We start from the raw sequence: 22394 nt of genomic DNA, 5'->3' as shown, positions 1-22394 counted from the left end.
ATCCTGCCCTCTCTAGAGCTGGCTTCTGGATGTTTAGGCAAGCCTTGCCTGCTAAAACACAGATTAAATATCCCTACAGAGATGAGCTCTTGGCACAGACGCTCTGACTTGAGCAGGGCTGTCCTGAGAAAGCTTGACTGGAGAACCTAGAATAGGCATAAGGCTGGCTCTTTCCTGGGGATGTCTCTGGGCGTAGGGTCTCTAAGGGTGACACCAAGACACATCAGCTCCATGGCTGCAACAGTGCAGAGTTGGCTGCCTTGTTCTCTTAGTTTTGGTATTGTGTGGCCAAACCTGTTGGTTAGGATTAGACCAACAGCAGGGTTTGGGCATAGCCTCCAGCGCTTAGGAGGAGGCAACAGAGCCCTGAGAATTCAGATGACCTTTCTGAGTAGGTAAGGTGGAACATTCTAGGCTCAGCTCTCTACTTCCTGCTATATTTCTTCTCTGAAGGAATGAGCCATAGGCAGCCCTAAGTCATCCTCAGTGACCTGAGCTCACACCTAGCCTCTGTCCCTCCCTAACATGCAGCTGCAAGCTACCTTTCCCACAAAGCACACACCAGGGCCTGTCCTTCACATTTCTCTGATGTTGCTAACAATAGCTGAGCTCCTTGACCATCTCATTTGTTTGATAAACACTTATTACATGTAAATGCATGTGAAAGACACTTTTGCTACAAATCTGCCTCTCTGTCCTTTTGGCCCCTAACCCAAATGGATGTTATACTCTGCTATATCCAATTGGCTACCCTGGAAGATCCACTTCCAATTCCTGTGTCTCCAGATGCCCTATACCTGCTGTTCTGAGCTAGAGGGCCAAGCCGAAAGAAATCCATGGCTCTGCTTTTTACTTTCTTTATCCCCCAATGAAAAGAGAGGAGACTGTGGCTGAGATGGAGATACATGGTCAATGGGATCTCTTTATCCACCCCAATCTGAGACTGGCCTGTATATGGACACAACACTTACAGACTGAAAGGTACAAATGTAGCTCTTCCAGGATGATACTAACAGGCATGCCTTGTGCCTGGCATCTGGGTCTATTAGCTAGGTGGTGGCTGGTACTAATATATCTATATTAGCACTGACAGTCAAGTAGCCAGGAGTTTGCGGAGAATCTTGGCAGCACATTCTAATCTCCTTGATGCAGCGAGGCAGGCAGAACACAGGACCTGACGGTAAGAAGAATACTTAAACTCAAAGACAACGTGCCGAAAGTTATCAGAATGGTAGTAAAAGACAAGGTGAGGACCAGAAACCAGGTCTTAGAAGAACTCTACCTTTTTCCAGCTAGACCTTGACCTCACCCATTTCATGTCATAGCACAGGATGGGAAGCGTGGATTGAGCATCAGAAGATGTAAATTTGACATGCCAGGACACGAAAGATCCCGTTCTTTGCAAGAAAACTTTAGCTATTGTCCCAGGTCTCGATTTCCTCCACTGTAAAACAAGGAACCTTGGTGGGTTGGAGGTGAGGGCATAGGGGGCAGCAGTGGCTTTACAGGGATGATCACAGACTCTTCCTGTCTTCCCTCTTCTTGCTCTTACTGGATAAAGGAAAGTTGTATTAAGCTGATGACTGAACTTCAAGCAGCAGCTCTGCATTCACTTTCCTCAGTTCTTCCACAGAGCAGCTGCTTAAGCACCTTGATTTCTAAAGTGTGTGTGTGTGTGTGTGTGTGTGCGCACGCACGCACGCATGCACCTACCTACAGGCATGCAGATTCATGTTGCATGCAAATTTATACAATGGCAGCAGGCAAAGAGAGGGAGGGAGGCGGAAAGAAGTAACACAAGGGAAGGCATTGCAGTTAGGAGAAGAGTGGGCAGGACCTCACCTGCCAGCAGGACTCCTCACTTTCTCAGATGCTAATGAGACTTGGGTTTGTTTAATCATTAAAGGGAAGGAACGAAGCCAGGAGGACATCAAAGTCCAGTCTGCCGGAAAGGACAGTAACAGATGAGCAAGGAGCTAGCAGCAATGGAGCCTGGAGATTCAGTGGATGTAGCCAGTGCTGAGACAGCACCACACTCAGCCCTGGGCTCTGGAGTCGGCCTGCATGCCTATGACATCGTGGTGGTGGTCATCTACTTTGTCTTCGTCCTTGCTGTGGGAATCTGGGTGAGTGAGAACTACATAATGCTGAAGCCTGACAGACAGGCAGAGAAACCTCTCATCCTGAGCTGGGAGAGGGGTAGGGAGAGAAGAAAAAAAGGAGGAATACACAACAGTAGGAAGCTGACACTATGGTGCTTTAGGAGTCACCCATTCCCATCCTGTCCTGTAGATGGATGACTGAGGCCAGAGAGACCTGTGGCCTGCCTTAGCAATACACAGTGAGCCAGAGGCAGGTCAAGCCAGGAGCTCTGACTTCAATCCATTTAGTCGCTGTGAGTCTGGCTCTCCTCTCCTTTCCCTCAAGACACCCAACTCAGAGTAGGCTCAACACCCAGCCTTCCTCTCCTACTGGTGTCTTGAACAAAGAGCTCAGACTCACATGCTCTCAGGCAACAGCGCCTTCCAGATTCCAATGTTCCTATAGGTCAAAGAAACCACACAGCTGCAGGCAGGTGCACGGCTTTGAGGTCAGGAAACCCTGAGCCCAGATCTTACTCTAGCGGTTAGAGCCATGTGGCCCTGGGGTCATAGAAACCCCTCAGTTTCCCCATGTGTTTGCTGCTAATATTATTGAAAGACACAATCACTCAGTGACAGGACAAGCACCTGGCACTGCGCCCAGCATGCAGGTTGCAGGTCACAGACAGCTGCTCTTATCAAAACAGGATTCTGCTGAGAGGCCAGTCCCTTCAGATTGCTGAGAGGTAGATTATCACTCAAGTCTCAGCTGGTCAGGAACACCTCAGGCTTCCCTTCTGTGAGGGGAGGGGGTGCTAGCCCTCACTTTCCAGGCTTGGTTTGAGGAAGAAGTGGGCAAACAGGAGCTCAACAGTCCCTGCAAGGCGGCCAGCATGAGAACCCTAATTCCCATGTGTGTTGGACAAATCCTTTTCTGCTCCTGTGGCTCAATTAATCACCTGTGAAATGAATTTTCACTGCCTCTGTTGCCACCGAGGTGATCAGAGGTGACACAAGAATGTTCTAGCCAAAGCTTAGCACACGTCAGGCCCTGTACATGAGTGCATCGCTCCCCAGTGACTACACACCTTTTGCTTTCCTTCCTTTACATCAAGGATTTCTCTGTTCTCAGTTCTGGTCAGACTTGTTGCTTCCCACTCAGAAGTAACTTCCACTCCTGTGTCAGCTTTCTCTTGGGACGCTTTGTTAATTAACGTAAAGAAATAAAGATGTATTTAGGCCTCAGGCTTCAGAGCTCAGACCATGGTCAGCTGACTCCATTACAATGGATGAGTGAGAAGGCAACAGGAGCCTGTAACAGAGGACAGTGGTCACGGTCACCTCATGGATGCTGGGAAACACACACAGAGAGGAACATGTTGGTGGCAAGACAGACCCTCCATGGCCCATTTGTTCTAACCAGGGCTCATTTTCCATACTTTCTACTGCTTCATAATCCAAACACTTCCTAAAATCCCATGTCTGACAGTGCACTGGGGACTAAGTATTTAACACACAAGGCTTTGGAATCTTAAAAACACAAATTTCAGCACACCCTTCCCCACTATCAGCCCACACCACAGACTTTCATCTTGCCTTGCCGAACCACCCCTAGCCAGCCTGAGCCTAACTTACGCCCTCTTCTCCACATCAATAGCACAAATGTGGAGAAAGCTCAGCTATCACTGTGTCCTATTAGCATCTTGACCAAGAAGATTGGGCTTATGTCCCCAGAGAAAGAGCTTACACTCCTTGTGTCTCCTCACCCTTCAGAGCACACCCCGAAACAGGCCGTGGACTGGTCACCTACTGGATCCTTCCAGAATCCTCAATGGGTTCAATGGTGTGTTCTGACTCCAGGCCTTATCAACGCATGTCCCAAATAGAGTTCTTCATTCTGGCCAGTGTTCAGAATGGCTAGAACAATACCCGGTCCGGTGTGGGTGTCTGTCTGAGGAGAAGGAAGAGGCTAGCTCAGGGAACAGACAATCACTAAGCACCTGAGACAGATTCCAACCCACCCCTTGGAAGAGGTCACCAACAGATGGAAAATAAGGAGGCACTAATTACCTTCCAGAGAGTTTTCACGACATTCTGCTATTCCTGAAGACCTTGGACAGCCTTTGCCCCCTTTGCTCTTCCATGAGTCCTGAGAGCAAAACTAACAAAGAGGGCGTGACTCTCCCACAGACCCATAGTTTATAAAAAGGTGATGCCATAAGTATACAGACAACCCTGCTCTGCCTCAGGTCCTGTCGTCTCTGTCACCAAGGTGCCTGTACCAAGGGGGCAATTAATCAAGGAGTGGAAGGTGGGGACGGTAAGAGGCTTGGGAAGTACTGACATCTTTGCATATTCTTTCTAGTCGTCTGTCCGTGCAAGCCGAGGGACCATCGGTGGCTATTTCCTGGCTGGAAGATCCATGACCTGGTGGCCAGTGAGTTGACCTTCCTCCCTCCTCTCCCAGCATATATTCCCAGCTTTGGCCATCTATAACCTTCTCTAAGCCTTTCTTGCCAGAACTACATCAACACTCTCCTACTTTTTTGCTTCACTCCGAATTCCTTTCTTGCCCACAACCCACCCAGCAGCCTGAGCCATCTCCCCTGGGTGCCTTCTGTGCATGTCAAGATGGCTGTCTGGGATTCTTTTGCTCTATGGAGACAGAAACCAGAGGTGGCTGGGGGTGGGGGTGGGGAGCATAGTGTTGATAGCACTCAGTTCTAGAAGTTTATAAGCTGGGATTCCAAACAGAAGCTTACAGCTCCATACTAGAACTGGAGTCTCATGGCCCCAGCTTTTAGGACCAGAGAGTTATTGTTCTGGGTGCTGAGGGCCCAGGATGTTGCTCCGAGCTTGGAGCTCTAACACCCAGGGCCCAAATGAGTTTAGCTTTTGATGATGAAGCCTTCAAATCTTTAGCCCTCACTGTCTCCCTCAAACTTTTTCTGTGACCCAGATTTACAGTCCTGTACTCTCAGCTACCATCCAGATCTTCATAATAAGCTTCTTGCAGTTTCTGGCCACTATTATTACTATTACTATTATTATTATTAATTTTTCAGCCTACTGCTATATATCTGAGCTTTGAATAATTGGGTTATTAGCTCAGTGGGTCTCTGGAACTTTTAGCTTCCTCCTTACTACTACAGTTGTTATGCCCTGTGATCTAATATCTGCTTTTCATGCAACAACCAAATCAACATGTTCTACTTGTGATAAAGATCCCTCATAAGAAAAACAACTATTTAGGCAAAATGTTTTAACACAGAGATGCAGCAGGGAGTTTGGGGGAGTACACAAAAGAGAAGCCTCCCAAGCTAATTGAATATATATATTCAATTCATATGGCCAGAAAAAAATGGAAGCACACCTACACTTGGAATATAATTTCACCAATCACAGCCCGGTATGCCCGTATACCTCTAGCTTCTAATTCCACTAATCACACTCCCTAAATAAGGACCAATCACAAGCCTCACACTGCACCAATCACAGACTTTCTCTGCGCCCTTGGGGAGCTGTTCCCCCTTCTGTGTTATGTGAGTAGCTATAGGAGGAGTAGAGCCATCTGCTATCCACTGAAGATAATACAGCCCGAAGAGCAATCTTCCCCATCTGGTGCGGGTTTTCTGAAGTGTCGGACAGGAGCACAGCCTCTCAAAGCAGCCGTCTGTGACTTCTGTGGTGTCACGATCACAGTGTTTCTCTGAAGCTGGAGTGTAGTCTCCTCAGTGAATCATTGAGTCATTTGAAGCGGCTGGGATGACAACAGTGTAGCCATTCACCCAACCAGAGCAGCTAGTATGACAACTGCCTGACCGAGGCATCTGGGCTTCAGGGAAGGTTTTGTGAGCTGTCAATCAAAGGGTAGAGCAGTTTCTCCCTGCTCTCTCTGAAGTTTCACTCAGTCATGGGAAACAAACAAAAACAAAATTAAAAACAAATATCCTCAACACTTGCAGTGCTCAACCGGGTATCCAACTTGGTATTTCACACCAAGGGAGAGTTCCATCCCCTGCTCTGTCCCCAGATATGGACCTTATGTAGGGCTCTGGATCTATTGAGATATATGTGGAGTTTCCTGCTATCGGGATGCTCAGAGTTGAGTGGGCACACAGACTTAGGAATAATATACTCAAACCTGGGGTAGAGGGAGGCACTGCCCTTCCCATTGGTTGGTGAAGTTGCTGGGTCTCAGGCCATAGGTGGATAAGAAGCAGGAATCATTTTCTTGAACGAATGACACCTGTACTTAATACTGAACAACACTGACTTGAGAATCAGGGGCGAACTCCCAGCCATCTCCAGAAATTGACCCCAAGCATTTCTCCCATTGGACCATACCCTATATTTCTACTGATCCCTGGAAATTAATTTCTCTTCTTAAAGTAAGATGAAGGGAGATGAGGTCTACCTAGAAACCTAGTCACATCAAACGCACACACACAAATTCTCACATGCTCATTCATGTGCTCACATGCTCTCATGTTCTCCTAGTCACACCCCCCACAGTCATGTACATACATTCATGCAGGCCAGCATTCACTATACTCACACATGTGTGTACATGTATGCTCCCACTCACTTTCATGCATTCATTCACATAGCCTTACACTTAAAGATTCCTGCACACCCTTCTCACTCCCTCACTCAGTTACTCTCACACTCATAATGCCAGTCATTTTTGACCCTCCATTTTGGTGATGCTCACTGTCCCTGACCACCACGGCTTACACTCTGTTCTCTAAGATGAAGAGAAAACCCTGACAGCCTTAGGGAGTCTGAAAGATTTGGCTAACTGGAACAGAAAGATCTAAGGACGGGGAACCTATGTCTGTTTAACATGATAATACCTAAGGATGTTTGAGTCTGGAACCCCGAAGTTCACAGGGATAGTGAGAAATGACTGGTGTTGTGAGGAGAAAGAAAACCCTCGGAAAGGTTCTCTTTAGCCAGTGCCTCAAAAATCACAGCCTCTAGCTGGCTCCTCACAGTTAAGTGATCCTAAGCCCAGACTGCTCCAATCTGACTCTGACCCTTGCCTCTTAACCTCACTTGTGCCTTGCAGATTGGAGCATCTCTGATGTCAAGCAATGTGGGCAGTGGCTTATTCATTGGCCTGGCTGGGACAGGGGCTGCTGGAGGCCTTGCTGTGGGCGGCTTCGAGTGGAATGTAAGGAAGCTGACCTGACGGCTCCAGGGTGTTGAGGGTCAGAACCATCTCCTGTGCCTGGCCTTAGAGAAGAAAGATATCTTAGAGGTACTTGGGAGGTTGTGTGGTAAACAGAGTATCCATTATGTAGATGATGAAATTAAGGCCTTAAAGAGGAAAGAGAACTCATCTGGGGTTATCCAGAAAAGTTGGTAGGAGGACCCAGGTCTCTCTCTCTCGTTTCCCCCATCAGGGCCCTCCCATCCAACATGCTACCTATGGGAGGGAAGCTGCCAAACTTTCTATGACTAAAATAGCTTCCCTATGTTCTCCCAGGCAACATGGCTGCTCGTGGCCCTGGGCTGGATCTTCGTCCCTGTGTACATTGCAGCGGGTGTGGTCACCATGCCACAGTACCTGAAGAAACGGTTTGGAGGCCAGAGGATCCAGGTGTACATGTCGGTCCTGTCTCTCATTCTCTACATCTTCACCAAGATTTCGGTGGGTATGACTGCAGGCAGCTTCTTACCACGGACATCATGCTGAGCTCACTGATGGTGGGGAGGGATGGGAAGAAGGAAGGGGAGAGAGAGAGGTGGGGGGAGGGGATACAATGAAAGGGTTATGGATGGAATGAAGGATAAAAGAAAGGAAAGATGGATCAACCTGACTTCAGAGAAGTCTCCATCCAGAAGTGGGGAAATCACACTTGAACAGGAAATGTTTTAAGTGAATATTGATCTTTCACACAGTGAACTATCAAGCTAGAGTCCACTCTATCATGTTTCCATTAACTGATACTTCATTGGACAATTCTTTATTAATCACCTAGAATGTTAGAGTATAAAAAAATCTTTACTGTTGCTTTATTGAACTAAACTTAGAAGACAAACCTAGACATGTCAAGTGAATTATCCAAGTCTACACAAAGGACTAGGTCTGGAATCAGAACTGGATCTTGACTCCCATGCCCTGAGATGATTAGGTCTTCCCACTACCATATTTTAGACCCTGTCATCAGTTTATGAACAATCGTGGAATGGGTTGAGGAATAGACCAAAGGGAACAGAATCAACCAGGTGCCAGATATAGTAATGAAATTAATTTGAGGACAGACATTGTTAGCTGAGGCTGTCCTTACCCCCAAGTCCCATAATAACCCGAGCATAGGGATCATCCAGAACCCACGGCTGCCTCCCCTGGCAGCCCTGTGGGCCTGTGCTAATTTGTGGAGCAGTCAATAACCTGCACAGTTCCTATTCTCTCTTCCCAAATGTCCTCTTCTCTACCTCCAGCTTCTAGCCTTACTTCCTCCATCTCCCACTTTCATTTTGTATCCTGACATTCATAATACACAGACATATCTTTCAAGGATAGCTGATTATTTATCTTTTATTTAAAACATTATTCAGTATTGTTTCACTCTAAATTCTACCATGCCTCCATGTCTGCAAGGTCAAGCCCACATTCCATCATGTGGCACTGTATTTATTTATTTATTAAAGATTTCTGTCTCTTCCCCGCTACCGCCTCCCATTTCCCTCCCTCTCCCCCAGTCAAGTCCCCCTCCCTCATCAGCCCAAAGAGCAATTAGGGTTCCCTGCCCCATGGGAAGTCCAAGAACCACCCACCTCCATCCAGGTCTAGTAAGGTGAGCATCCAAACTGCCTAGGCTCCCACAAAGCCAGTACGTGCAGTAGGATCAAAAACCTATTGCCATTGTTCTTGAGTTCTTAGTAGTCCTCATTGTCCGTTATGTTCAGCGAGTCCGGTTTTATCCCAGGCACTTTAATTCCAAGACCAAACCCACCAGCATGGCTCTCCAGCCTTGTCTGCATTGTTTGATGAAGGCTGAGGACACCAGATAAGGTGGGTGACATACCCACAACAACCATCCTGAAAGTATTGGATAGCATGGAATTCTGGGTCCTTGCTTTCTGCAGACTGATATCTTCTCTGGAGCCATCTTCATCCAGATGTCCTTAGGCTGGAACCTCTATCTCTCCACGGTGATCTTGCTAATGGTGACAGCTGTCTACACCATCGCAGGTAGGAAGGGGAAGAGGCCATGTTGATATGTGGAGACCATGAGATGAGGAGGGAAGTGTTCACTAGCAAAGATATTGAAAGATAGAAAGATAAAGATAGAAAAAGATAGGCAGAGACTGATGATCCAGAGAGAGACAGTAAGTTATGGAGAGACAGAGACAAACTAACGAAGACAGAGATATACTATGAGAGAACACACAGAGGGAGATGGAAACACAGCAAATGAGAAAAGGGAGTGGAAAAGCAGAGATGGAAAATATACTTGGCAAAGGCATGTAATGAGAGAGAGATGTAGTCCTGTTGAGATCTGGCTGTGTGGGACAAGGTGGGAAATCAATGAACTGCTGTCTGGGCCATAGTCACCATAACAAAACCAAGAACTCATTCTACTCTGTTTCCTTCAATTCATAGAAATGGGTACCCTAGGACAGCAGCCCAGGACAGAACTACTTATGGCTAAGTTGTCTTTGAATGATATGAGACATCTAGGTGGACTTTGGGAGGGAAAGCAGAGAGCTTGGGGATATTGATGGCAAGAACAACAGCTGTTGATGGTGTGGTGACCAGGCCTTGCCATGGATAGAAAGAATTACATCAGAACACACTGGTCTGTACCCAGCCAGCATAGTCCCTGGGTGAAACAGAGAGAGAAGAGATGGAGAAGGGTCTGTCACCAGGGTTCCCTGCTAAGAGAGCTCTGTGTCTTCTCTGATCTTCCCAGTGTAGCCAAGGACAGGGCAGGTACCCAGAGAGAAACTTCCCATTGATGCTGACTGATGTATCCTCTCCTTGGGTACCCAGGAGGACTCGCTGCTGTGATCTACACTGATGCTCTACAAACTGTGATCATGGTAGGAGGCGCTCTAGTCCTCATGTTCCTGGGTAAGAAAGAGGTCTAAATGTACCCTATCCTTGCTCCCTAGATCTTTCTATAGCATAAGACCAAACCCCTTCTCTAGGCCAGACCTCCTAAAGTCAGCATTCTCTCTATTCCAAACCAAGAACCTTGATCCCAAGACCCAGCATCCTTGCCCATTCCTAGTTCTCAAGTCAGTTCAAACCCAGAGGCTCACCTGAGGCTATCGGTGAGGACTCCGGGTCCATTTCTCACACCATCTCTCTTCCCACAGGCTTTAAGGAGGTGGGCTGGTACCCAGGCCTACAGCAACTATATAAGCAGGCCATTCCCAATGTCACAGTTCCCAACACCACCTGTCATCTCCCACGGTCCGATGCCTTTCACATGCTCCGTGACCCTGTGAATGGGGACATTCCTTGGCCAGGTCTCATTTTTGGGCTCACAGTTCTGGCCACCTGGTGTTGGTGCACAGATCAGGTAATGTTCCCCAGCCTGGCCTGGCCCAGCAGGAGCTTCCTGAAAACAAACAAACAAATAAGCAGGCAGTTGGGTACAAAGGGGTTGGACATCATCCTGGGACTGAGTGGAGGCAAATGGTGACCAGTGCTGGGCTCTCCTGCACTGAACTAAGTCCTTCTCTGACCAGTGATGTATCTCCACTGCTATTTATGCATATCTCACACTGTTTCAGGTGATTGTACAGAGGTCTCTCTCCGCCAAGAGTCTTTCCCACGCCAAGGGGGGCTCAGTACTGGGCGGCTACCTAAAGATCTTCCCGATGTTCTTCATTGTCATGCCTGGCATGATCAGCCGGGCTCTGTACCCAGGTAAGAGCTAGTGCGGCTCTCTGAGAACTGTGGTGTTTGCAGGGCATTTTCAGAGAAGACTTTTTTGGGACAGGTGTACCAGAGGATTTCTCAATTAAGGGAATACAGGAAACATTTTAGACTTTGTACTGGAGTAGAAGAAATCTGCATTTGGAGGCCGCTTTAAATTTTTCCCCTTTATATGGAGAAGAAATAAGACATTATTGGATACTCCCAAGAACATTTGTTTTTATCAAAGAACTCAAACCATCTCTGAAGTATAGTTCATGCACAACATATCTATAGGTGATCAGACCCCTTGTCATTTCACCCTATAGACTAAGTTGGAGTCTCCAGAACATATTCCCATAGCATCATAAAGTAAATAGGGGCCCAACCTAAGGAGGTACAGCATCATACAGCTCTCTTCTTTTGCAGATGAAGTTGCCTGCGTAGACCCTGACATCTGTCAAAGAGTGTGTGGCGCCAGAGTGGGATGCTCTAACATTGCTTACCCAAAGCTGGTCATGGCACTCATGCCTATGGGTGAGTCTTAGCTCCCACCCCTTTCCACCATCCAGTTCCTCCTTCAAGGATCACAACCTAGGATGGACTGCACTACAAATAAATGAAAAGAGGGGAGAGAAAGACCCACCTCTGGCCCCATGCCAGAACACACACACACACACACACACACACACACACACACACACACACACACTTCCTCAAGCTTTCCTAAGGCACCTGCTATGTGTTCCAGGTATTGGAGACACATTTCTAAAAGATAGTTCTCTGATCCCAGTTCTCTTTGGTCTCCAGGGACTATACCTGGGCTCTTAGAGAGTATAGGATATGGTGACCAGGAGAGCTCCAAGGAAGCATTGACCAATCTTGGAGCCTGTTAGAAAAAATTTTCCAAAGAAAAGAAGTACTGCTGAGTCACAAGATACAACTTGTCAAAAACCAAGAGCATGGGGAACACCATTCTAGGAAGATAGTGAGTGTGCAAATGACCAGGGTGGGAAGATCGTGCAATGCACCATCAGCAGAAAGGATGAGTGAAGACCGTTTTCCAAGGGAATGTCATGGCCAAACACCACGCAAGACAGCCTTTTCTCTGAGAGCAAAGGAGGTCACTGCAGAGAGGAGGGAGCTTTGGTTCAAGCATGAATAATGAAGTTTGTGCTTTCAACAGACCACTGTGCTTGGAGAATTCAGTATGGAGAGAGAATGGGAGGGGAAAGTCAAGGAAACATAAATGAGTCGAGGAACTGGAAGGCAAGAGATGAGTGGTTATTGCTTGTCTTTAGTGATTACAGCCAGTCAGAGAAACAGTAGAGAGAGTGAAGGTCCATCTAGAGCCAAGCAGTTAAGAAACAGGACAGGGAGAGTTAAGAGAAGGGTCTAGGATAATGATGACATCAGGTGGGGAGATCAGAAAGGTATTATTATCCAGAAGGAAACAAATGATTCAGAACTTCTGGGAGTCATCACACAGTGATGAAAGGTCATTTCCAGAAGCTTGGCCATCAGTGGTAGAAACTTCAAATATCAGCGTACACTTTAATATGTCCAGTGTCCAGGTGAAAAAAAAAAAATGGGTCCAAGTAGAGAAAACTCCTTGTCCTAAGATCATTTAGCTGGTTACTCACAAAGCCAGGAAACAGTCCATGTTTCTGTCTCTGAGGCTGAGACTTCGGGTAATGACCACAATGAGGTATGAAATGCTGCTTTTAAAAGAATAGACAATGCATCATAAAAATTAAAATATGTTACCAGCACCCTTTTAACCTCAGTCCCAGGGATCCACCACCATCCATGGCCATAGTACCAAAACATATATCAAGACTGCAGGAAGCCTCTTATCGTCTTCATTCATGCACATCTTGTAGTATACAGAGGGCAACCAAGGCTTGGAGAATCCTGACGGGCCACCCAAGGCCAAAAGGCTGGGACAGAGGCTGGCCAGAACCTGGACTCAAGCACTGTGGGTGTCCGGATTCTGTCCTAGATGATGACTAGCACCCACCTCATCCCATCTCCACCCCAAAATTCTTGTCTTTGTGTGCTTCTGCTGCAACCTCCAACATCCTGGCAGAGCCCTTAAATGGACAGTTTTCCACTCGGCCTTGTCTCTCCCCAGGTCTGCGAGGCCTGATGATCGCTGTGATCATGGCTGCCCTGATGAGCTCACTCACCTCCATCTTCAACAGCAGCAGCACCCTGTTTGCCATAGACGTGTGGCAGCGCTTCCGCAGGCGGGCAACTGAGCAAGAGTTGATGGTGGTAGGCAGGTGTGCTGACTATGCTTCCTGAGCGCCCTCTGGCTGGAGAACTCTCTCTCCCCTCTCCCATCCCTGCTTCTTGGGAAGATCAGCTAGGTCTAGACCCCAAGCTTGCAGTCAGACAGTGGGTTCCCTGTGACTCTGCATTAAATCCCTCCCCAGAACTATGCCACCTCTTCCCCTTCAGAATAGCAGGGGATGGGAAGAAATCTATCCTTGCCTGTTTAACTAACAAGTTCACTGTGAGATAATAATGCATATAAGCCCTAACTGATCACATGGAATTTGGGGAGCACCTCACCCCCTGAAGTCTTTTGGGCCATCTCTGGCTGTTATTCCAGGACAATATGAATACTACTAACCCGCCAGATATACCTAGAACATGCATCATTTGCCACACTGTTGAACTGGGGACACACAGATCCACGATACATAATTCAGCTCTCGGGGCATCCCCAGCTTACAACAAAGAAGGAACTTCAAGAGACAGTGAAGTGTAATCTTGAGGGAGATGTCCATAGGATAGTTGTCTCCAAACAGTTGACTCACAAGCTTTGAACACCAAGAAATGAAGGTTGAACTTCACCTTGAATGTAGTAGTTTATATTTTTAAAAGCATAACTTAGTGGTAAATTTTCTTAGTCTCCACAAACTAAGAGTTGACATGAGGTAAAGGGGTGAAATCTCTGCTTCACAACTCAAGTCTCCCCGGCCCTGGCTTCGAAGCTGACTAGCACATTCCAGCCTCTTTTGTGGTTAAAGATGTGGGACTAGACATCTCACTCCTCACACTCACTGTCTATTCCTGGGCGTTTTGTTTCTGCCCCATGGCCTGCTCATCGGCACACACCCAGTGACCCAGCATTTAAGAGTGGGACAGGAGAGGGAATGAGCATCAAAGAGGACGGGTGGGACCTGTCTAACAGGACCCGAGAAAGGGCAGGTGGGAGTTAAAAGAGAGGAGTGGGAAGAATCTTAGAAGTATTCCTCCTTTCTGCTCACCAACAGGGCTATAGTTCTCCATCAGTGTGATTTGGGCTCCATCTCCTGGTCATATGCATTATTGCATTCAGCCCATCCAAGAAAAGTGCAGTGTGGTTTTTGTTGTTTGTTGTTGTTGTCATTTTTGCTTTGTTTGTATTTATAAAATCAGGCACCAAAAGTGCTAGGCCTGAGTGGGAATCGGTTGAGATGGGGTAAAGAGAACAGGCAGAGACCTGGGGCCAATGTAAGACTGGAAGCCTCCTGGAGAAGTAAATCGCTCTAGACGGCTGAGTGCAAAAAGGAAGAAAGGCAAACTCAGCAGGGACTTTCCAGTGCATACCTGGGGGTGGGGGAGCATGGCTTATCACTCATCAGAGGGTATACAGAACAACTTTGAACCCATCCAATACTAAGGTTTCTTGAATTCTGAAGTCCCATTTCCTGGGATTTTTAACTGTGTAATTTCTACCATTTAGTACTTGAGATTCTAACCCACAGACATTCTCTGGCCCAGGGACCACTCACTTTCCCTTCCTTCCTGATCCCATGCACACTTCATCCTGCCCATGCTCCTGTGCGTGGTACTCACAGCGCCCTGTGCTCTTCCCACAGGTTGTTCATAGTCTTCCTGGTAGTCATCAGCATCCTCTGGATCCCCATCATCCAGAGCTCCAACAGTGGGCAGCTCTTTGACTACATCCAGTCTATCACCAGCTACCTAGCCCCACCCATCACGGCCCTCTTCTTGCTGGCCATTTTCAGCAAGAGGATCACTGAGCCTGTGAGTGCAACTAACCCGGCCCCTCCCCCACACACCACAGGGTCTGGGATAAGAGTCTCTCACTTATCTGGTTTCTAAGACCTTGAGCAAAGTCACTGCCTTCTTCAAGTTTTTAACTCTTACCATCAGGTCAAGATTCTCTCATTTGCACAGGAAACACTTACCAACCCATATATGACATCTCCGAGGATGTAACAGTTTACATGGTTCACATAAGTCTGCCATCCTGAGCAGTCAGGGAAGAAATGTGATTAAATAATCACGACAAGGGACAATGGCTTCTGGGAAAGTAAAGAGCCAGGGGAGAGACTTCCAGGAGAGGGGCAGACTTCCCGGAAGAAGTGGCATGTGAGACAATTCCTGAAGGGTCAGCGGTAGAGGAAGAGAATGCTGGACATGAGAGACAGAGACGTGAGAAACTGCAGGACAGCCTGAGGCTCTTTGGTCTCTGCTCCACCTGTAGGCCTGTATCCTTCTGCACATGAGCAAAGCGAGGACACCAATGTTGATGTACTGTGAACTCATGGGGGGGTGTCTACATAGTCGTCCTACCCTGAATCCTCATAGGTACGGGAGGGAGGGAGATGTGCCAGGATGGGAAGTTTGAATACTGAGCACTTGTGACTCAGTACTAACCAATCTCCCTGTTCACTGCACATAAGGAAGCTCCGAGCCAGCGTTCTCACATTGATGGGCTCAAGACATTCTCATGGAGCCGGGGTCTCAATTCTAGGGCAGCCCTGAAGCTCATGTTCATCTCAGCACAGCACTCTGCCTGCCTTTTAGGTCAATTCAGGGAGTGTCAACGGGGAACTTGGCGGCTGAAATTCCCCCTGAAATAAGCCAGTAGTGGGAGATGTTAGGGAAGAGTGTCCCTCAACTTCCTAGGTTGGACCTACCTCACCCCAGTCTCTCCCTGCTGTGTCTCCACTCTCTCCTTAGGGTGCCTTCTGGGGCCTCATGTTTGGCCTGGCAGTGGGAATCGTGCGCATGGCTCTGGAGTTCTCATACCCTGCCCCAGCCTGTGGGGAGGCAGACAGGAGGCCGGCTGTTCTGAAGGACTTCCACTACCTGTACTTTGCCCTCCTCCTCTGTGGACTTACTGCCATCATCATTGTCATAATCAGCTTCTACACAGAGCCCATCCCTGATGAAAAGGCAAGTGGTGTGTTCAGGCTGAGGCTTCTGGGAACAATTCATCTGTCCTGAATGCCCAGAAACCTCCCCCTCCCTGCGCCCCCACTGGGTTTTATCTTATAGATATGGCCTCAGATACTGCCAAGCAGGTATTTTTTGGAGGACAGTCTCACTGGGGTATGAATTTCCAGGTGAGGAGTAACCCATTCAGTTCAAAGTTACGCACTGTCTACCTACTAGGGTCAGGCATGGAGCTGGGTTTACAAAGATAAATGGTCCCTACCAACAACTGTACCTGGAAAACAGATGCCAACACAAGCTAATAACTACGTAGAGAGAAAGCATAGAAGGACTTAGCTTAAGGAGAGAGGGTACGCCCAGGGCTCTAGGGGTGGGTACATTGGCAATGTTGCTCTGAGATGGCTTAGAAGAAATAGTATTTTTTTTTATGGTAAGAAAGAAGGATATAACGAGAAAGGAACCAGAGAACCGACTGCCCCCACCCGGCCTCTGAATACTGATGCCCAGTTTGTTGAAGGCTTCCTCCTCAGCCTGTTTTGCTTACTAAAGCCACCGTAATCACTTAGCACTGACTCGATGGCATAAACATTAAGGCTATGTCACATAACTTTCTGGAGCCTGGAAGCCTGGGATCAAGGACCCACAGGTTGTTTTTATCTGAGGGTTCTCCTAAAGCTTAGTGATAGCCATCTTCTTCCTGAGTCTGTTCTCTGTGTCCATCTGGGACCCAATCTCCATGGTGATAGCCATCTTCTTCCCGAGTCTGTCCTCTGTCTGAGACTCGATCTCCATAGTGCCTGCCCCTCTCATCCCATCTTGCCTTCTTAACCCTATCTCTGTATGTAGCTATAATCTGAAATATGAGCACAAAGACTTCAATATAGAAATTCCGATAGGACACAATGTGACCCCTGACAGAGCCTGGTAGAAACTAGACCCTAAACATTGAATGGCAGCCATTGTGTGTATTCTCGCCTGTGTGGTGCCTGTGAGCTAGTAAAATGGCCTTATGACTCCCGCAGACAAGAGGGTCTGGCACAGATGAGCAAGTGAGGCTAGCTCTTCTTGTGTCCAGACATGAGCTCCTGCTTCTGGGGTCTCTGCACACCTTGTCTCTCCTCCTCTTTCACAAAAACCCAAACCCACTCTTGCCTTGTATCTTCTCTCCCTTGGAGGGGTCCTATTACCCATGTCATCAGCTGAACGAGGAACCAGGAGCCATGGCGGTCTCTCCTCCTCTTCACCTGATCGTCCCATAAGTCGCCGTGTCCTATACAGTTTACTCTCCATGTCCCACGAGGCTGCTGCTTCCTGGGATGGAGAGACAGATGGGTGGCTGAATGTTAATATGTGTAAGGCCTAGGTCTGGCTCCAAGCACTGCGTAAGGAATAAATGCATGGATAAAGGCATGGACCTCGCCCTCCTCTTTTCTCAAGCACTTAATATTTCTTTCAATTATTTCTTGTTCCACTTTTCAACAGTTTCTGGGCTGGACCACTTCAATTCACTCCAGGGGAGCTTTGAAAATCCTAGCTTACAGGATTTTCTAAGGTCTGCAGTAGCCCTCGCTGCCTTTCAGGTTTTGATTTCGCCAGCTATCAACCCCTCCCCTGGACCTTTGAAGTCTTTCCTTGGTGTTCAGGCACCTGCTTCCTGTCTATTTCATTTCTTTCGGGTTGAGTTTCAAGTTGCTCGGGAATTCCCGATTCAGATCTCTATTCCAGCACCCAGCCTAGGGCTGACAGAGTGATTATTCAAGAAAGACTCCCTACTTGAAGAAAGAGGAAACCAAGGTGCCCTCCTCATAACCTTACTTTGCTCCTCACCCTGTTTTGTATTGTTCTGAAGGCTTCCCATGAACGAGACTTCCTTTCCCACAGCAGAACGGCCTTCTGACTCCAAATGTCATCTCCTCTTTCTCTAGCTTGCTCGCCTGACCTGGTGGACAAGAAACTGTCCCTTACCTGAGCCGGAGAAGGAAGCTTCTGTGAGTGGGCATGAGACAGAGTGGGAAAACACTCCAGGACTGGCAGAGAGGCCAGATGCGGAGGGCCCAGCAGGAGACGGGGAAAAAGCAAACAGTGCCCAGGCGTCTGATCAATCAAGAGGTAGGTGAGGTGCATGTTGGGGCACATGTCACAAAGGAACAATGGGGACAAATATAACTCTGAGGATTCCCCCAGGATGAATTTTGGGGTCCCTGAGGGTGTAGGACTCTGAAAGAACACTATCAAAACCATCCTTTCACTTCCCTAGGTGACTACTAAACCTGTTAGGACAGAGGAGAAAGGTTGTCTTGGTAACTCATGAGGTGGTTAGATTTAGAGTCTATCCATGGAGGGGTGCTCTTCCTAATACTGATCCCAGCATTAGAGAGGAGTTTCTACCCTTTCTCCAGAAGATTTAGCCAATGACCCAGCCTGAAAGATCGAACACGCGGAAAACCAAACAGCATTATGCCTCTTGAGTTCCCTCCCCATGGAAGGGAACCTCGGGCATCACAAAGAAGCAGGCAGCCTTGTCCCTGTCTCCATTTATGTACGTATTCCCCTCTTGTCTCTATGATACTGTCTGCAGTCACACAGAAGCCTGACTGTCCCTCGTGGGAAGAGTGTAGAGCATGCCCACACCCTGTGTTGTTATCATAGGAAGACCTGAGAAAAATGGCCACCTCTCTGCCAGGCTTCCCAGTTGTTAACTGTACTGGGATAGCACAATAATTAAATGGAAGTCATAATGTGCCAGTGGAAAATATAATGAGGTCATAACCTTCCTGTAGTGAGATTAAATAACAATATTAAGGCACCCCAATTATAGAATAGCAACATTATAGGGATTTTTCTGTTATAATATTCCCAAAGAAAAATTTAAAATTCCAAAAGTCACATCAGTTGTAAGTGAGGCAGCTGTTAAGGTGGAGAGGAAAGGGGAAAAGGAGAGATTGCCCATGATTGGACCCCTGTTTCAAAGACAGACAGACCCCTTGCTGGTCCCTGTGTCCAGGGCAAAGTGGTTCCTGTTGATACAAAGGAATGCCTGCTCCCTCTGAACAGCTACGCCTAAGGAAGGAAAATGGCCCCCTGAGTCAGCCATAAACTCCCGTAGAAATAAAGCCCCCCCCCCTTCAAGCCCAACCCCATGACAAAACACCCCTGTGGAGGAATGAGAGACCAGACCAGGGAAGGCAGCTGCTCGAGCAGTGGATCCTTCTCGCTGAAACAAAGAAACCTCCAGACAGGGGAGAAGCACCTCACTCGACAGGCCCGGCCTACATCCCTCAGACAGCCCAGCATTTGGAGCTCTCTTAGACAGCCTCTCCCAGTACCAGCCCTGGTAGCCCTTGTAGTGTTATCAACCCCCATTCTCAATAGATGCATAAACAACTCCTAGAATAATGCAGGGCATGTCCCTAAGTCAGATGGGGGAGAAAGCACCTGCTACTAAGGAGAGGTGGATGATTTTTACTCACGGCCTGTTGCAAGGTTGAGGGCGGAGCTGGCCCTGCTGCCAGGTTCCTGACCTCTAGTCCAATGTCAGGCCCCATAGCTGGGGAAACGAGTCCATCTGGTTTAGAGACTCCTCATTTCTGGGTAAAATGGATTCTTTATCTGTCCCCACTCTGCACTGGTGCTCTGAATAAGAACACATGACGGTGGTTCAAACACACTGTGTCCTGTAAAGAATGCTTCTGAGCAGTGACTATTTGGTCGCTATCACAAAGTTCTCATCCAGGAGACCCAATTTAGAGCAATTTGGAGCCTTACAAAATGTCCTCCCCGCATGTTCCCCACTCCTTCCATGTCTTAGCATCCCCCACTCTTTCATCCCTTGTCCAACCTCCCCTTTCTCCATCCTTTCTTCCTTCCCGGTCCTGACCTTCTCTCATTATGGCCTGTTACCCAGCCCTACATAGGTCCTTGGGGAAATGGCTATGGAACTGGTTCTGTGGACTCTCTGGGGCTCCACAGCAAGCCCTGAGCTCAGCGGAAAAGGCTGCATTGGAGCAGAAGCTGACCAGCATCGAGGAGGAGCCGCTCTGGAGACGTGTCTGCAACCTCAACGCTATCATCCTGCTGGCCATCAACATCTTTCTCTGGGGCTATTTTGCGTGACTCCGTAGACCAGGAATTATTTGAAATGATTAAAAACTTCTGAACCCTGGTGAAGCCCAGAGACCAGCGGCAGGCTCTCCTCCCATCTCGCTGTGCTGACTGGAGACCACAGAGGCAGCGAGTGAACGCTTTTGAAGAACATCCATCCAGAACCCTTGACACATGGAGACATGGAGGACTAGAGAGGTCACTAGGACTGCCCAGGGTCACAGAGCAGGACTCACCCTGGGTCTCCAGCTCTAGCCCTCTTCCTGCTACACTGCCCTACCTCAAAAACATCATTTCCTCAGTTTACTCAAGAATCTTCATTAATGTATCTTCAGGTTAGACACATAGGAAGAAAATGAGTATAAGATTCTATTAAAAATATTCAAATACACTGTTTCCCCACTTTCCTTATCCCCTCCCCCTTTCTGCTTCCTCTTTCCTTCTCCCTTGCCCTCCTCAGCTCCCAGTAATGTGTAGCATGAGCCCAGTGAGGAGGGCCTTATCATGCCATTGGTTCCCCAGTTGTGGCTGCCAATTCCACGAGAGTGAAGGGCAGATGTAAGAGACAGGTGGCCAGGGCACGGTGCTCCTGGATGAGGATTCTGCTTGGCACAGTTCTAATTCTCCTACCTTCATACCCACTCCTGCAGTCTCCACAGCCTAGAGACTTAGAACCTAGATGGAGAGACAAAATATGTCAAAAGCAACAAGAATCAAACAGCCCTAGGGAGTGGAAAGGACAGCCTGAGGGTGAGCTGATGGGGAACCTTGTTAGCCAAACACCTTTAGAGGTGAGTTTTAGATAAGGCCTGGCTTCCCTGGGACCCAGTGTAAAAGGTGTGCACCTCCGTGTGGGCTTGCTCTGCGCCTTTTCCTGTTGGACATTGCTGTGCTTGGATTTCTCGTTTCCTGATTTGTAAGTTTTCCCCTTATAATAAATGAAAATATAATTGTTTTATCCTTAGCTTTCCTGGTTATTTCTACAGTGGGTACTCCACAGTCTTTATTCCTTTGCCTTCATCTGCCAAAACTCCTTTTCGGCAATACACCGGAGACTATGACCTTGAGCAACTTCCCAGGAAACTTTATGGATGCCTCAACCTGGGCCAAGGTCCCACTCAACCCCACAGTGCAGAGACTGTGTCCCTGTGGCCCTTATCACTGTCCTATAGCACTGTCTCCTCTCTAGATAGCTCATGCCTAGGAGCAGCGATCAACGGTTATGTCCAACCTGACTTTGGACTTATAAAGGAAGCCAATAAAAGCTTGTTGGGTTCATAGGTTCTTCCAGGCCCTGGACTTTGCTCTGTGAATGGTGAGACAGAGACTTGGGGACTTGGAAGTCTTCTTGCCTAGGAAGAGACTCCTTGAGCTATCAGAAACAGCTGAGTCTCAGGCATCTGGGTTGAATGGCACAGATGCTGCTGATAATGGCCTTCTCCCTCTCCTCTGGTCCTCCTCAATGCCGCCTTTGATCACCATGCCAATGATCTATCACTCCAAATGGAGACAAATAAAACTCCATTTTATTGGCCTGCAGACACATCTCTGAATCTCTCCTCTTTCTGCTGCCTCCAAGCATTTTTCTTCAGAGACGTTCTGACACCACTGTGAGTTTGTCTCAGAGGACAGCATGCTCTGTCCTTCTTCATGGACCCTGACTGAGAATTCTGGCTTCATTTTGACTTCTCTCAAACCATTCACACAAGTCATTTGTGGGTAGCAGATTCTAAGGAAAAGCTGGGAGGAAATGAGTTTCAACAGGAGCATAGTGTAAAATTGAATTCTGACTGACCTTCTGTTTGGAAAGAGGTCTTAGGTAGATCAGGCTGGCCACAAACTTACTATGCAGCAAAAGATGACCTTGAACTTTTGTGTGTATGCAAGCATATGTATGTAAATGGAAGCTTCTTTCCCACCTGCCAGTTCCCAAATAAACACTCAGAGGCTTAATATTAATTATAATTGTTTGGCCAATGGCTCAGGCTTATTACTGGCTACCTCTCACAATTAGATTAGCCCATTTTTATTAGTCTGTGCCTTACCACGTGGCTTATCTGTAGTATCCTGGTATATTACTCCTTTGAAGGCTACATGGCATCTCTACCTCCCTTCTCTCTGTATCTATGTTTGGA

At 47.7% G+C, this 22394-nt stretch overlaps 1 protein-coding gene across 1 annotated transcript; it reads left to right on the top strand.

Moving 5' to 3' along the window:
• The first annotated feature begins 1964 nt into the window (after positions 1–1964).
• On the top strand, positions 1965–20271 carry Slc5a9 (solute carrier family 5 member 9). The gene is made up of 14 exons (XM_026782198.1): positions 1965–2126; positions 4447–4518; positions 7153–7257; positions 7573–7737; positions 9180–9285; positions 10087–10167; positions 10416–10621; positions 10836–10971; positions 11389–11496; positions 13094–13244; positions 14832–15000; positions 15943–16158; positions 18084–18267; positions 20063–20271. The coding sequence occupies exons 1-14, from the start codon at positions 1965–1967 to the stop codon at positions 20269–20271; spliced, it is 2070 nt and encodes a 689-aa protein (XP_026637999.1).
• The last annotated feature ends 2123 nt before the right edge of the window (positions 20272–22394 follow it).

Source organism: Microtus ochrogaster, chromosome 10 (genome assembly GCF_000317375.1).
Source record: "Microtus ochrogaster isolate Prairie Vole_2 chromosome 10, MicOch1.0, whole genome shotgun sequence".
NCBI classification, from domain to species: domain Eukaryota; kingdom Metazoa; phylum Chordata; class Mammalia; order Rodentia; family Cricetidae; genus Microtus; species Microtus ochrogaster.
Note: the sequence above shows the minus strand (reverse complement) of the source record. Positions and strands in the feature narration are given on the sequence as shown.

What these genes read in the sequence shown, in the direction of transcription:
- Slc5a9 (XM_026782198.1), top strand. Translation starts at nt 1,965, where the DNA reads ATGAGCAAGGAGCTAGCAGCAATGGAGCCTGGAGATTCAGTGGATGTA. An exon ending in TGGGCGGCTTCGAGTGGAAT is followed by an intron (nt 7,258 to 7,572) that starts GTAAGGAAGCTG and finishes ATGTTCTCCCAG; the next exon opens with GCAACATGGCTGCTCGTGGC. An exon ending in ACATCTTCACCAAGATTTCG is followed by an intron (nt 7,738 to 9,179) that starts GTGGGTATGACT and finishes TGCTTTCTGCAG; the next exon opens with ACTGATATCTTCTCTGGAGC.